This window comes from Panthera onca, chromosome A3 (assembly GCF_046562875.1).
Source record: "Panthera onca isolate mPanOnc1 chromosome A3, mPanOnc1 haplotype 2, whole genome shotgun sequence".
Lineage (NCBI taxonomy): Eukaryota > Metazoa > Chordata > Mammalia > Carnivora > Felidae > Panthera > Panthera onca.
The window spans coordinates 122,120,279-122,136,608 of NC_138341.1; the positions used below are offsets into that span (position 1 = coordinate 122,120,279).

The 16,330-nt window shown below is 47.6% G+C and overlaps 1 protein-coding gene across 12 annotated transcripts in view; it reads right to left on the reverse strand.

Moving 5' to 3' along the window:
* PTPRT (protein tyrosine phosphatase receptor type T) overlaps nucleotides 1-16,330 on the reverse strand; it is a 1,077,107-nt gene that overhangs the window by 64,976 nt on the left and 995,801 nt on the right. For all 12 annotated transcript variants that reach the window (XM_060618029.3, XM_060617982.3, XM_060618020.3 and 9 more), the window contains one exon: nucleotides 2,752-2,828. In XM_060618029.3, the coding sequence (XP_060474012.1) occupies nucleotides 2,752-2,828 (77 nt within the window). The remainder of the gene's footprint in view (nucleotides 1-2,751; nucleotides 2,829-16,330) is intronic.

Here is a 16,330-nt window from a genome sequence, read left to right on the forward strand (position 1 = left end):
CTCACATGCACAGTCTCACATACATACACACTCTCATATACACATACACTCATATTCAGTCTCACACATTCTCACATACACACTCACACACACATATATATATACGCACTCATATGCACACACTCTCACATACCTACACACTCATACACACATGCACATACTCTCACACACACACACACTCTCATATACACACACACACTCACATACAGTCTCACACACTCTTACATACACACTCACATACACACAGATACATGCACACACACTCTCACATACATACACTCCCACACATTCTCACATACACACTCACACATAGTCACATACATATACACTCACACATACACACATTCACACACACACACACTCATATACTCTCATATACACACTCACATATATACACACATATACACACTCACTCTCACATACACACACTCTCACATACCTACACACTCACACACACTCTCATATATATATATATATATATATATGCACTCACATGCACACACTCTCACACTCTCACATACATATATGCACTCACATGCACACAGTCTCACATACATACATACACACTCTCATATACACACACACACTCACATACAGTCTCACACACTCTCACATACACACTCACACATATATATATACGCACTCACATGCACACACTCTCACACTCATACTCATACATATATGCACTCACATGCACACACTCTCACATACACACTCACACACACTCTCACATACATATATGCACTCACATGCACACAGTCTCACATACATACACACTCTCATATACACACACACTCACATAGTCTCACACATTCTCACATACACACTCACACACACTCTCACATATATATATATGCACTCACATGCACACACTCTCACATACCTACACACTCATACACACATGCACACTCTCATATACACACACACACTCACATACAGTCTCACACACTCTTACATACACACTCACACACACTCACATACACACAGATACATGCACACACACTCTCACATACATACACTCCCACACATTCTCACATACACACTCACACACAGTCACATACATATACACTCATACATACACACATTCACACACACACTCACATACTCTCATATACACACACTCACATATACACACACACATACTCAAACACTCTCACATACATACACTCTCACATACCTACACACTCACACACACTCTCATATATATATATATATGTATATATATATATATACATATATATATATATATATGCACTCACGTGCACACACTCTCACACTCATACTCTCACATACATATATGCACTCACATGCAGTCTTACATACAAATACACACTCTCACATACCTACACACTCATATACACATGCACACGCACTTTCACATACACACTCTCATATACATAGTCACACACACACTCAAATACACACACGCTCTCAACATGCTTTCACATTCGCACTCACACACCCACATTCTCACATACATACACCCACACTCACACACACACTCATATAAGCAACGCAAAGGAGAACGGGGAAGGATAAGAAAGAGATCTGAGAACAAACAGACAAATGACTACCATAAGGCTCAATAAATATTTGTTGAATCAGTGAATCATCTGGATGAGCCTAGATTATGGGGAGTTTAAAAGCATACCGCTGCACTTCACAGGTTGTCTGTAAAAGCACTTGGGCATCGGAGGCACCGAGGTGGATCTCTGAGCCATTCGTCAAGGCTCTTGGGCTCCTAGTGGATGGAGGTCCTGAGCAGGCTGGCTTACACTGGTTATAACAGCATGTCCGTCTGGCCCTTGTGGCCATGCTCCCCCTTCACAAAGTCTCTCACTTCCATGGTGAAGCAGCCCCTTTCCTAACGGTGTTTGAATCCCAGACTCTTCTCTCTCAGAGCTATCTTACCCTTGGTGACAGAGAAATCATCCCTAGGCTCAGCTCTGAACTGGTCACCTCCGTGATAGAGAACTTTCAGTAGCCCTCTCTTGTCTATAGAACCAAGTCTGGCTTTCTAAGTCTGATCATAAACCACCAATGATCTAGCTAGCTCCAGCCTTACTGTCCGCTATTCCCGTGATGTAGCCTCAGCTCCCCTCAGCCTCAGCTGCACACACCCTCTGCTTCCAGCTGCGACATTTTGGCTTGTGCTTTTCTAACCAGAGGCCCATTTTCCCTCTTTAATTTTAAATTCTTCCCATGCTTGAAGTTTGGTTCACATCACATCTTGCATTCCTGATGGAAGAAGAGATTTTTTCCCCGTCCTCTGAATCCCTGCAGCATTTTATCTGAACATATGACACTTACCACTTTCCGTTTGCCCTGGAATTATTGATGTGCATAGCTTATCTTCCTGCTCAGGTTTTAAAGGGTAGAGACCATGGCACTTTTAGCTTTATGGTTCCCAGAGCATCTGGCACACAGCAGGCGCTTCTAAATTTGTGGCGCATAAATGGCTATACCTTCAGATGAATGAATGAATGGACAAACAGACACACATACAAATGAATTAATGGGTGAATGAACAAGATGGGCAGCTGTCCTGGGACCCCACAGAGTAGGCTACTCCAGCCAGCCTGAAAGAGGATGCAATTTTAGACAGATCATCAACTTGGGTTATGCTAATTGCATCTGGACATGTTCTGGGAGGGCCACTTTGTGGGGGAGTGTCTGGGGGACAGCCATCCATCTTGAGCCTGCTGTAACTGGCCCCAGAGCCCAGCCGCCCAGCCCCATGAAGACTCTCACATCAATGTAGTTGGCGTTGATGTAGTCGGAATGCGGGTCTCCATCCAGCACCAGCAGCCTCACTCGGGAATGGTCATCTGCAGAGAGAGAGAGAGAGAGAGAGAGCAGAAAACAAGGGGGTGGGTGGTAAGAGGCCTGCCGGTGAGGGGCCAGCACTACCCTCCTGAAGAGCTGCCATGTATCAGCAATAGGGGCATCATACTGCTTTCTTACTCTCTCATTTGACCCCTGGTCCCACCTGCAGTTATTATACCCATTTACAGATGAGGCAGTTGAGGCTCAGGGAGATCACTGTGCCTTAAAAAGCACTGCGTGCGCCTTCTCTTTGTTTCCGCCTGTCCTTCTGGTTCTGTCATTACCTATCTGGGTGAGTCACCTGCTCCTTTAAGTCTTAGTGATTTTGTCATTAATAGGGAGGTAGAAATACCTTCTTCATAGGACAGTGCAAGAGAGATCAAAACACTCAGGAAGTGAGAAGTGTTGGATCCGGACTAACATGCTCCGCTTTCCTGCTTTGCTGAAAAATGGCAACTTTACCTATTTTCCACATGTGCACAAATGCTGTTCTTTTGCCTCTTGGGGTATTGGTGCAAGTAGATTGTTGGCCACATACTGTTACCAATACAATCATTCAAGTGAAGATGGCTTACATCATTATAAAAGAGATCATCAATAACCAAAAGTCATGTTACAGAGAATAAATACCCTTTCAAACCCAATCCAGGCATAAACAAGATTTGCAAGGTTTAGTCAATGGCATGCTTACTTCAAATAACATCAAATAAAAACTATGAAAAAACCCCTTGTACGGAAGAATCAGGCTAATCCCTTACAATTAACTAAAGTGCACTTCGCCATGCTAAGAGACACACAAAAACGAAACACCCTGGTTGGGTCTGGTTGGAGGAGGGGCTCAGCTTGCTGTCCAGGTGACTGTGTGCCCACCACTGTAAGTCACTGCATCCACGGTCCAGTCTAGGCCACGGCTAGGGTTCCCAGCAAGTGGGCTGGAGTGCTCCCCACAAGCGTCCCCGGGGTCAGGCAGTGGGGTCAGCTTGTCCTGCTAAGACTCATGAAGCACTTCGCAGTTTCCATGCACATCTACTGCTACTAACCGGAAGCCCCTGAGAACAGGGCCACTACTGCTCTGTTCCCCGTTCCATCCTCTGTGCCTTCTCGTGAGGCAGGAGCTCCACAAATCCTTGGTGAGCATACGAGTGGATCACTTCATGATCCTGTGAGACAAGCAGTGTAGCCCTCACTACAAATGAGGAAACTGAGGCTCACGACAACTGACTAGCCACATGGTCCATGGACGGTGGAACTTAAGCGTGGGGTTCTCCTAACTCTGAGCTCAGACACTCCTGCTTCCAAAGAGGAGGTCTAAGCAGGGTTTTGGAAACTGCTTCAAGCGCACATGGCAGAGAGAATTAATGCCAGAGAAGGGGTCACCTGGTGATGGAAGAGCTGACAGGGCAAATAGAGGCGGTGGTAACTCAGAGATCGGCACCAGCAAGGAGACACTGCCTTCCTAGGGATGGCGGCATGGAGAGGGGAGGTGAGGTTATCCGAGCTGGGGGCTACCGCCCCACCATGGAAGCTAGAGCCCGTGGGCCTCTCTTGGGGGGGGGAGCTGGAGAAAAAGAGGAGCCTCACTCGCTGCTATAGGAGGTGTCTGCGATTGGGACAGAGAAGAAGTACTCCGGCTCCTTCCTTTCCCTGCCTTCCAGTCTCTCACCAGTGCACGGCCTTGGTCAAACCCAGCTGGAGGCCAGCTGGCAAAGAGACTGAGAAATGAAGCCTGCAGGGGTTGAACAGGAGAAGGCAAGGAATGGGTCCTAGGATGGACAAACAGGCCCGGGAATGGACAGGACACTACTTCATATCCATTAATTAAATAATTAAAAATTATTCATTGAGCATGTGTCATTTGCCAGGCACTATGATAGACACAGAGATATACCAGATGCCACTTTTCTTACTCATCATGGGCAAGAGTTTCGGTGGAAGCAGCTAGAGGAAACAGGGGGGGAGGTCTAACTCATCCCTTTGCTGGGGGGAGTGGGGTGTGAAGTGCACCTTTATGGAGTTCATGCAGGTATCAGACTATACACACGTGATCTCACTCAATCCTTAATTCCTCAACGTAGCTCTGTAGATTACTACAGTAAGGCCATAATGATATGGTATTTTTTTCCTTCCCACTTCACGGATGAAGAAACAGGGGTTCAAAGAGGTTAAGTAAGTTGCCAACGTTATACAGCCCGTGAGTGGCAAAGCTGGGATTCTAGCTCAGGTCCCCCTCACCCTGAATCCCAGCTCCACCCACACAAGGTGCTGTCCCTGGACTTCTGCTTCTGAAGTCTGTGCAAATGGCCGGTCCCAGCTCCTTCAGCATTCTAGCCCCTGGAAGTGGGGCTTCCAGGGGGACCCCCTGCTCTGGCAAGGACTCAGGAAAGGCCCAGCACCCGAGTCCCAGATGGGGCTGGTAACCCCTGTTACCAGTGGTTACAGAAACTGTAAGCCTTGGGGCGCCCGGGTGGCTCAGTCAGTTAAGCATCTGACTTCAGCTCAGGTCATGATCTCACAATTTGTGAGTTTGAACCTCACATTGGGCTTGCTGCTGTCAGCACAGAGCCTGCTTTGGCTCATCTGTCCCTCCCACCCCACCTCTCTGCCCCTCCCCCACTGGTTCTCTCTCTTCCTCTCTAAACAAACAGACAGGACAGACAAACAAACTTAAAAAGAAACTGTAAGCCCTAAAAAAGTAAAAACGCACATTGTGTTTTCACTCATTGGTCTCACTAATTGACTTATTGATTCAAACATCTCCTTTATTTATTGAGTTATGACTGCCCCTGGGGTCTATAGCACTGGAAACAGAAATTCTGGTTTAAAATGTTGAGAAGAATTTTCTTAACCTAAAATGAAACTTAAAATCTGAAGGCAAAAACTATTTAAAAAATCAAAAAGAAACAAAATTTAAGTTAAATATTCTCAAAGGTGAAAGGGGCCTCTACGCACCAGATGACGGTATTTGTCAATTTCTTCTCTTCATTCACTCACGAAGAACCTACTACGTACAGGCTGGCTGGCCTAAGGGAGTGCCACCAAAGTGATACACATGCTTAAGAAATCTGTCAGTGTGGTTTGGGAAGCAGACTGTACACAGAAGTAGAGCTTCAAAGTCTAGAAAGTGGAGACAGGAGGGCTTTGTGAAGTACTATGTGAATTAAAAGTGGGTAAGGCTTGGGGTGCCTGGGCGGCTCAGCCGGCTGAGTGTCTGAGTCTTAAGTTCAGCTCAGGTCATGATCTCACGGTTATCCAACTATAACATCTGGCTCTATGCTGACAGTACAGAGCCTGCTTGGGATTCTCTCTCCCTCTCTGCCCCTCCCCCGCTCATGCACGTGCACACACACACACACACACACACTCTCTCTCTCTCTCTCTCTCTCTCTCTCTCTCTCTCAGATTAAAAAAGAGAAGTGGTCAAGCCTTGACCAGTGGACAATGAGAAAGAATCTTTTCATCAGAGGGAACAGCAAGAGTGAAGGCAGTACTCTTGAAAAAGCAAGCACTCAGGGAAGCTGAAAACCGCTTCCTGTCTTGTGGACACAGTGTGAGGGGACTAGCAGCAGGAGAAGAGAGAGAGGAGGCAGGCGGGGGTTAGGTTACAGAGGGCTCTCCATGCCATATAAAGGTACTCAGACACAAGTACCCATGCTGGCCTCTGCAAGGCATCCAAATACAGGGTAGCTCTATTTTCTGAGTCTACAAAAGGCCATTTTATTATGAAAGGACAAAAATTCGTTCCCGCGTGTGCTAACCTGTGGTAAGTGGGATACACTGATGATGTGAGGTATGGAGCTGAGGGTCAGATCTGGGTTCACATCTTAGCCCTACCACTTAGTAAGTCAATTGATCTCTCTTAGCTTGGGTTCCTTAGCAAAGTAGAATCAATACTGTATAGCTCATGGAGTGCTGGGAGGATTACATGAGAAAATGCAGGCATGAAAAGTGTGACAGAATGAAGAGAATGAAAAGACAAGCCATGGACTGGGAGAAAATATTTGCAGAAGACATATCAGATAAAGGATTCGTATCCACAATATACAAAGAACTCTCAAATTCAACAACAAGAAAATAACGCGTTAAAAGTTGGGCAAAAGATCTGAACAGACACCCCAGCAAAAAAGATACACAGATGGCAAGCAGGTGTATCAAAAGTGTTCAACATCATACGTCATTAGGGAATTTCAAATGAAAATCATAATGAGATACCTCTACACGCCTACTACGATGGCCCAAATCCAGAACACGGACAACATCAAATGCTGGTGAGGATGCGGAGCAACAGGAACTCTTGTTCATTCATGGCGGGAATGCAAAATGGTACAGCCACTTTGGGAGACAGTTTGGCAGTTTCTTTCAAAACTAAAAATATTCTTATCATATGAGATCCCAGCAATTGCTGTCTCTGGTAGTCACCCAAATGAGTTGAAAACTTATGTCCACACAAAAACCTGCACACAAATGTTTATAGCAGCTTTACTCACAACTGCCAAAACTTAGAAAACAACCAAGATGTCCTTCAATATATAAATAGGTAAACAAATGTAGTATATCCATAGAGTGGAATATCATTCAGTGATATTTAGAGATAAATTATCAAGCCATGAGAAGACATGGAGGAAACTTAAATGCATACCGCTAAGTGAAACAAACCAGTCTGAAAAGGCTTCAGACTGTGTGATTCCAACTCTGGGACGTTCCAGTATGGACACAGGAAAAAGATCAGTGGTTGTCAGGGACTAGGTTGGGGGATGAACAGGTGGAGCACAGGGGAGTTTTAGGGCAGTGAAACTATTCTGTACGATACTGTGATCAATACCTGTCATTGTACATTTTCAAAATCCCTTTGAACTACATAACACAAAGAATAGACCCTAATGTAAACTGCGGGCTTTAGCCAATAATAATGGCTCATCAATTGTAACACATGTATCACACTCATGCACAGTGTTAATAATAGGGGAACCTGAATGTAAGTGGGAGGGAGGCAGTATATGGGAATTCTTGTATGTTCTGCTCCCTTCCTCTGAAACCTAAGACTGCTCTAAAAAAAACAGTGCTAGGACAGTGCCTGGTATGAAGCAGATGATTAATAAACAAACGGTGGCTCTGGGCTGGATGTGAGGCAGGCTGTGAGCAGAGGGCTGAGATGCTTAGAAATGTAGTGTTCCCATTTGCCCTTCGGTACCAAACGAAAATTCATCTTCTGTGGAGGCAAGGAACTACTGCATGTACACTTTAAAGGGCAGAATTCAGCCATAGGCTCCCCAGAAAGGGACTGCAAGGGGTAGCAGTGTCCTCATGGTTTATTTATTCCTTCTGGGAGATGCTAATATTATTCTGCATCCCCTTCTCCTTCTAACTTTATATAATTAGAAGGATAAAAAATTGTGTTTATCCACAGGCACATGGAGAAACATGGGGCAGCGGGTGATGGGAAGGAGTTTATACAAGGTAATTTACAGGCAGCCCAGAATGTTCATTATGCTCTATCTACATTTCGCAAGCCTGAGAAACAGCTAATTTGGTACTCCTCGTTTGATATTCCAGACAAGGAGAGGAGTTGAGAAGAGTCATACAGAGGAGAAGCAGACCCCTCCGTGGTGAGGTGAGCAGAGGCTGGCCCCACCTGGTTCTCAGCTGAGGTGGGAGATGGGCAAGGATGGGCAAGGATGGGCTTGTGGGGAGAAGACAACGGGTGGCAGCCAGAGAAGGGGAGACATAACTGCAATGACTCTATAGAGATCCAAAGAGCTCCCTCGAACACAACGCCAGTGGAACAGAAACACTGTCCCTCTGGAATCAATCTGTTCCTTGTCATTTTAAGACAAAGACCAGTGGTATGCTGCTAAATGTTTAACAAACAGCTCTCTGGAGGGAAAAAAAGACCCTGATTGGTACAGTCTGCTGATTTCTGTGGTATAAATACTCCCACCACGACTAATTTCAAGCTACTAACATGGCATCAACTAGCTCACAAGATTCCTGAAAATTTAACAATCTGTTCTTGCAAGCTGGTATGAATCCGCTCAGGGCACCACTAACAAGGAACAAAGCCTTAACAGAGCCCATGCTGCTTTGCATGATCTGATGTTTTGGGACCCACTTCCCAGTCCAGCCTCATGTCTCCCTCTCTAAACGCTAAACTGATAACTATGCTCTCTTTTCTGTTGCTCAAATGCCAATGTCTACTCTGACCACAGGGCCTTTGCACATGTAAAGGAACACCCCGAACCTACCTCCATAAGTCTGGGAACATCTCATTCTTCAGGTCTCAGCACAGTGTTCCTTACTCAGGAAGTTTCCTATGATCTCTTTACTCCAGACTCTGAGAGCTCCCTGTACTTATCTTCAGAGCTCTTAGAACAGCTGTATTTCTGTGACGACCTGATTAACCTGTGGCTCCCCTCTTCACATCCTATTTAGGGAAGGGCACCCTATTTACTGAAGTCATCTACAGTGTGTGGCACCCAGCAGGTACTCAATAATTATTATAATTGTGTCTGAGAGGCTGGGAACCAGAAAGGGGCAGGGCCCCTTACTCAAAAGCCATTCAGCTGATTTTAGGTAACCTGGCCTCCGGTGCAAGGCTCTTTCCTCTGCACAGAACTGGCAGAGTGTGCCTGGATCCTGGGCTCAAATTTCTGCCTCTCCCCAGAGCTGACCCTTTAACCCACCCGCAGATCCATTCTGCCCTGTGCCCAGATTGGCGGCCAGCCCTGCCTTCTGCAGGAGAGACTAAGGGAGCAGGTAGACTCTGGGGGCAGGCAGGAGCTCTGTCACAGACCAACCATATCACCTGGGGCATGTTCCTTACCTTCCCTGAGCCTCCATTTATCCAACTATAACATCAAAATCAAATCTTCCTTTGTAGATATATTGCAAGGATTAAAAGAGGTAAGATATGAAAGCACCTGGGGTGTTGTAAGAAATCAAAAACAAATATGTAAATTCGGTTTAATTATTATTCTAGATCAGCGGTCCTCAAAATGTAGTCTCTTGACCAACAGCTTCAGCAATGCCTGGGAGCTTGTTAGAAATGCAAATTCTTGGGGCGCCTGGGTGGCTCAGTCGGTTGAGTGTCCGACTTCGGCTCAGGTCACGATCTCGCGGTCCGTGAGTTCGAGCCCCGCGTCGGGCTCTGGGCTGCTGGCTCAGAGCCTGGAGCCTACTTCCGATTCTGTGTCTCCCTCTCTCTCTGCCCCTCCCCCGTTCATGCTCTGTCTCTCTCTGTCTCAAAAATAAATAAACGTTAAAAAAAAAAAAAAATTAAAAAAAAAAAAAAGAAATGCAAATTCTTGAGTCCCAGCCCAGACCTGCTGAGCCAGAAACTGCAGTGTGGGGCCCAGAAATACATAGTTTAACAAGCCCCCTAGGAGATGCTGATGCACCCTCACGTCTGGGTGTGCAGATCGGTGTCCAATTATGTAGCATCGAAGTGCCCTGGTTATTCACTTCAATCTGTCTTGGGAAAGACCAAATGATCTTACTGGAATTGGGCCCTGAGACTGGAGACCCAGCCTGTGTTGGGTGGTGAGGCAGAGGAACTTACCCATGTGCAATGAGTAGGATGTTTCTTCCAGGTACTATTTTAGAAGCTTATGGAGGCTCGGCCGCTTGATTCTCATAGTAACCCTGTGAAGTCTCTCTAAATATCACCACCCCACTTGATGGATGAGAAACTCAAGGCTCCAAGAAGTTTAACAACTCAGGAGAAGGTGTAGGATCGAGAGATTTCTCATAGAGTGGTGGGATCCCTACTCCTCCTGGAACCCCAAGACCCACTGCCCCTATCTACGCCTTCCATCTCAGTTCCAGTCCCAACACTGCCCATCCCACTGTGTTGCCACACCCACCCCACAGGAGAGGGCTATTTCCTCCTGCATGCAGCTCTCACTCTGCAGACAAATTACAACCTCTCTTCCCCTCCTCCCCCACCAAAAGTAACCCAACAAATGGGTCTTCTTGAGTAGAATCCACTTAAAGAGAGAATCGCTTGAGAGAGGTGGGGCTGGGGAGAGAATATCACTTGGATATATGATGTTCTTTCTTCCTGTCTTCCGGGCACTGAGGACGGTAAAGAAAAGGTGTAATTTTTCAGAGAAAAGAGATTTGGCTCATTACGATGAACTGCGGAGCTGAAAAATCATTTCCTAGAAGGATTGGAAATGTTAATGCCATCATCTTGCACGAGTGGGTAGGGAGGAGGGAGACAATTCTGCTGAGACTGCCTGGGTACCTCATTGAAGCTAAAGGTCTGCACATTCAATCTTGATTGAATTACCATTATCAAGAGAGAGGGTGGCTGGGGAAGGGGAGGGAAACAGCCCGACGGTCTCCATACCTCCTTGTTCTGCCCATTCCGCGCTGGCTGGGTTGGGTGGCTCCCCTCTGCAGGGCCCTAGATGGAGCCTTTGGCAGGCAGAGGGGTCAGGCCTGGCAGGGCAGAGCGCCTGGAGAAGTCACAGGCACAGTGGCCTACCTGATGCACTTACTGCTTCATCCTAAGCAGGCTGTCCAGCCTTCACCCAGTCAATGAGGGAACTCTCTGGAGGGAAGGAGGAGGGTTTCTCATTCAGGTTCCTTTGGAAGCAGAAGCTGAGACAAGGATTCGAGCGCAAGTAGCTGGTATGGGAGGTGATGCTGGGAAGGGGAACGGGAAGGACATGGAGAAAGGAAGGCATCTGGTAAGGGATGTGTCTTTAAGCAAGCTGCCACCGCAGATAGCTGTGGCTCTGCCCTGCTGGAAGCTCCAGTGAGTCTTTCCGTCTGAGGGGACAGCGGCCAGTGCGGGAGCACCCGCTCCCTGTCAGTGGCTCGGGGCTGCTCCTGGGGATGGTTCGCGTCCTAGCACTTCTGGCCTGCCCTGCAAGCCGGCAGAGGGGGCTCCCGCGGCCAGAACAAGTCCTGTGATGAACAAGGGCACTGATGACTTCTGCCCTAGCACCCATTTGTGGGACCCAGGCAAGGGCCACCGTCAGAGACTTGCAAAGGAGAAGAGGGGGCCAAGAGTTGGGAGCACTGAAAAAGGCACCCATTTTGTGATCCCAGTGCTGTCTCCCCAGGAATCAGCAGAGAAAAGCCTCTGGGTTTATTCTGAATCTGGGTTCCTCCCTGGAAGTGAGAATGGCCTCTCTGAATTGCTCATCTCAGCCTGCCTTTTTTCTGAGGTCAGAGCCCTTAGCATGTCCCATCTGCCCCCCACCACCTGCACCAAGAACATGATGTATTTTGATGCAGAAGGACTCCTTGCCAGGGACCATGTGGGACCCTGACAGCACGAGACCAGAGTGCTGGCTGTGGCTGTCCTGTACACTTGCTGTGTGACCTGGGCAGGGACTCTATATCTCTGGACCACCGCTCCTTGCCTGTGAATTCAAAGAGGCTGGACTAAGTCTCAGCGGGGTTTAAAAGTCTCTGTATACCACATTTAGATTTGGTTTTCATTCATCTTAATTTGCCCTCTGTGCATGGAGAAACTGAGGGGCAGAGAGATGAAGTGACCTCGCTGAAGGTCACATGCAGAAGGCCAAGGGCTGAACTGAAAGCAGAACCCCACCTCTGCCTGGAGCCATGTCCAATATTCCAGTACACGGGGGCCCAGCGGATGAGGTCTGCAGATTCCCTTATTCTCTGGCTTTGGGTTGGGTGTGGTCAAAGGCAAAGCACCTGCAGAAGACCGGATGAGCAGAGAACTCCATCAAGGTGCTCATTTCCTCAGCCCTGCTTGCTGGGGTCACCTGGGGCTGGCTGCAATGCCCCTGAGGGCCAAGCCTCCGGCCAGGTCCTCTCTCTTTCTGGGGGTCCTGGCAGCTTCTCCTTGAGAGTATTTAGCCTCAAGCACTGCACTGTTCCTTGCCATCTCCTTAGAACTAGCTCCCACCTTTATACAAACAACACTTGATTAAATTCTGTTCAAATCATCCTACTTGAGGGTCCAGTCTGTTTCCTGCTGGGACCCTGATGGATCCCAGAAGGGGAGCCTCATTTGATGACATTGGCAACCCCTGAGCTCACTTCCTATCCTCAGTGTAACTTCTTTCCAGCAGTCCAGGAAGCCCCCACCAGAACTTCTGCATGAGAATGCTTTGGTATTCTAGAAATTTCCCCTTGTCCACAGTCTCTGCCCAGAGCTGCTTGAGAGCAAAGAATTCTTTGTTCTGTTTCCCCATTCATTTCCTTCCCTTTCGCTTCCTTGCCACTTTCACCCCTTGGAAGCCCCACTGTCTCTGTTACTAAATTCTGAACAGCCTCATTTGGAAGAAAGGGCTTATTTAGCCAGGGATTCTCTTCCATTGTTTCATTTGCAGGCGGTGCCCTCCCTCCTTCTCTCCCCCCTTTAATCTTTTCTGTCCTCTTGGCCTGGGCCTTTGTCCTCCACTCCAGCCTCCCGGAGCTCTGGGTTCCTTAAGATGCTAATCACACCCAGTTTTCTTCTTGTGCCAAGAATATTTCTATTTATCAAACCACGGCAGACTTTGCCTTAGGGAGGGACACATACAAGGGCAGGAACACTTCCTGTTCCTCCGGGCTGTTTCTCTTTTTACCTTTCTCGTTTCAATTCCAGGAGTCTTTCTTTGCTCAGTTCCCCGGTATGTCTTCCAGGGCTTTTGAACGCACTGGTTGCCTGATACTGTCTCCTTTTGTACTGAGCGCAGACCCACTCCGGCCACAGTATACTGTAGAATTACTGACCCTTGAGATTCAGGCTTGTTCCAGCCCGTCAAGGTGGTATCGTTAGGTGTCTGAATTCCCTCTGCCTCCTCTCGGTTTGCCCAGAAGCAGATGTGAGAAGAGGGTTCCAGGGCACATAGTTTATAAAGGAGCAGGGGCAGCAGTGAGGAAGGGACAGTGAGATGGCCGAGGAGGTAGCCCCCATAAGGGGGAGTTTTCAAGCTTGTTCCTGTGGTGGACAGCTGCTGCCCAGTCCCTGTGGGGTCTGGAAAAGGTGGAGAACACAGCCTCCATGGGATGGTGAGGAGCTGGGCTACTTCACCGGCCAGGGAGAGACTGCCTTGTGCACGGAGAGTCCTGCCCCAGCTTTGCAGCAAGCCCTCAGGTGAAGAAAGGCAGACAGGGCAGCATGAGGGGGAACCGAGTGAGGCATCCAGGGCACACACCTCAAGGGGGCGCTCGCTCTCAGGGTCCTGCAGCCGAGGGTGGCATCTCCTTGAATGTTGCACTGTGGGTGCCTCGCCTGCTCACCCTAGTCTTGGTCCAGGATGCCAGACCGCCTGCTGGTGAGGCTGTGGGGTGTGGGTGGGACACGTGCTGATAGCATCTTCTGCACCCCCAGTGGTGGAGTTTAATCCCTTTCATTGTTTTTCCTTGCTACCTGGAATCCTGCGTCCAAGGTACAGCTCTCACAGAGGACAGGGCTGTTCTCTTTCTGCCCCTTCCTGTGTCCCGTGTCTCTGCCCCCACCCAGGCTCAGGACCGTCTTCCTTACCAGCATATCACCATGCCCCACGTTGTCCTATTCCAGTCTTTCTCCCTCCAACCTTCCTGCGTATTTTCTATTTTACCTGAGAAGCCAGAAGGGAGAGGGCCATGGCTCAAGCCCTTTGGGGTTTTGCAGAGTGTCTGCTTGCCAACATTAAGTTCCTATTTACTAAGTTCCAGTCATATGCCAGGTTTGGGGACACAGAAGTATAAGACAGTCATCCACCTGCTGTCACACAGCATCTATTTTTCAGTGAGGAAAACAGCCAGTCAACGGACAGTCATCCAAATGCCTCTCAAATCACAGTGATGATAAGACATGCATTGTGCTCAAGGAGTGAATAATGAATAATGAGGTTTTGACCAAATGTGAAGGGTCAGAAGAATTCCCTGAGGAAGTGGTGACCAAGTAGGATCTGAAGAATAAGTAGAACTTAGCAGAGCAAAGAGAGGAGGGAAGGGCACTTTGACAGAACAGAATGTGCAAAGACCCTATGGCATGATTGAGCACAGAAAGCTCAAGGGACTGAATGAAGTATGGCTTAGCTGAGGAAACTGTGATGGAGAACACACAGTATGGAGTGGGAGTGGAGAGGTGGTTGAGGGCCTTTGGGTAGGAAGTGCTTAGAATGGAAGGAAAGAGGGGCGCCTGTGTGGCTCAGTCGGTTAAGCATCCGACTTCGGCTCAGGTCATGATCTCACAGCTCATCAGTTTGAGCCCCCTGTTGGGCTCTGTGCTCACAGCTCAGAGCCTGGAGCCTGTTTCAGATTCTGTGTCTCCCTCTCTCTCTGCCCCTCCCCTGCTTACACTCTGTCTCTCAAAAAATAAATGTTACATTTAAAAAAATGCCAAGTGGAAAAAAATTAGAAATGAAGGACAGGCAGTTGAAGGGTTTTCAGTAGGAAAATGACAGGATCCAATTCACATTTTGAGGAGGTCCTGCTGGCTTCTGTCAGATACCAGATAGGTGGAAGGTGGGGGTCAGATTAGATGTGCATCATCAGGAAGAAGGCTTGGGCAGAGTTCAGTTGAGAGAGGACAATGGCACAGCCAAGGTACTGGGTGCTGAGGATGAGGAGGGAAGTCTGGAAGATACACAGCTTGGCTCAGCTTCTCATCCTTGGCCCCCACAGGCTTTCGCCTGGATGCCTGGCCCAGTCTGGATATTCTTGCCTCTCAGGGAGGCAGGGTCTGTCTCTTCACTATGTTCTAGTCATTTATCTTTTCTTGTCTGCACAACACCTTGGGAGGAAGACATTGTTGTATCCATTTTACAGAGAGAAGACTAAGGTTTGGCATGGTCACCTAAGGTTTCACAGCCTATAATTTAGTGAACCCTACATAAACTCACAGTCTCATAGGGGGAACAGACAAGGGACCAGGTATTTTAGGACACGGTTTGCACGGTGTTGAAGCAGAGGATGGTCAGAGTGAGAAGCTACGTGTGCCTGGAACGGGACCCTGGGAGCAGAGATTGAGGGCCCAGCACAGGGCTGGCTCAGAGGAAGCTCACACATCACAGGTCTTAATAATACATTTCCTGATTGTTTGAGCATCTCTTTCCAACACTTCACTTGCAAGAAATCTTCCTGCCTGCATTACTATCTTCCAAGAGACAAATTATAAGTGTTTTCTGATTAGTTCTACCATTCATAGCCCATTCCTAAATCAGCACAGGAAACAGCTAAGCTAAAACTTCTGCCTCTTTCTTCCTTTGCAAGCTGCCTGTATCTTATGCCTTCTTCCTCCAAGTTTTTTTCTTAGGCAATGTCTAGACAGTTAAACAAAACAAAACACTGAACTATGCTAGAAATAATTTGTTATTCAGGGTCCTTTTTTCCCCTCCTTTTTTTTTTTTTTTTTTTTGGCTAGGCTGGGTTATCCTGAGAGTTGAGACCAGAAATGCTATACACACAATTGGTGAGATGTTAAAAGATTCAGGTTGACTACATCATGGCAGACAAAGGCTGTTAGAGACTCTTGTTCTAGTCAGACCACGTGGTCAACATTTTGTATGAGGTAACTTTGTCCTCTCTGTATTTATGTTGCTTTGAAGGCTGC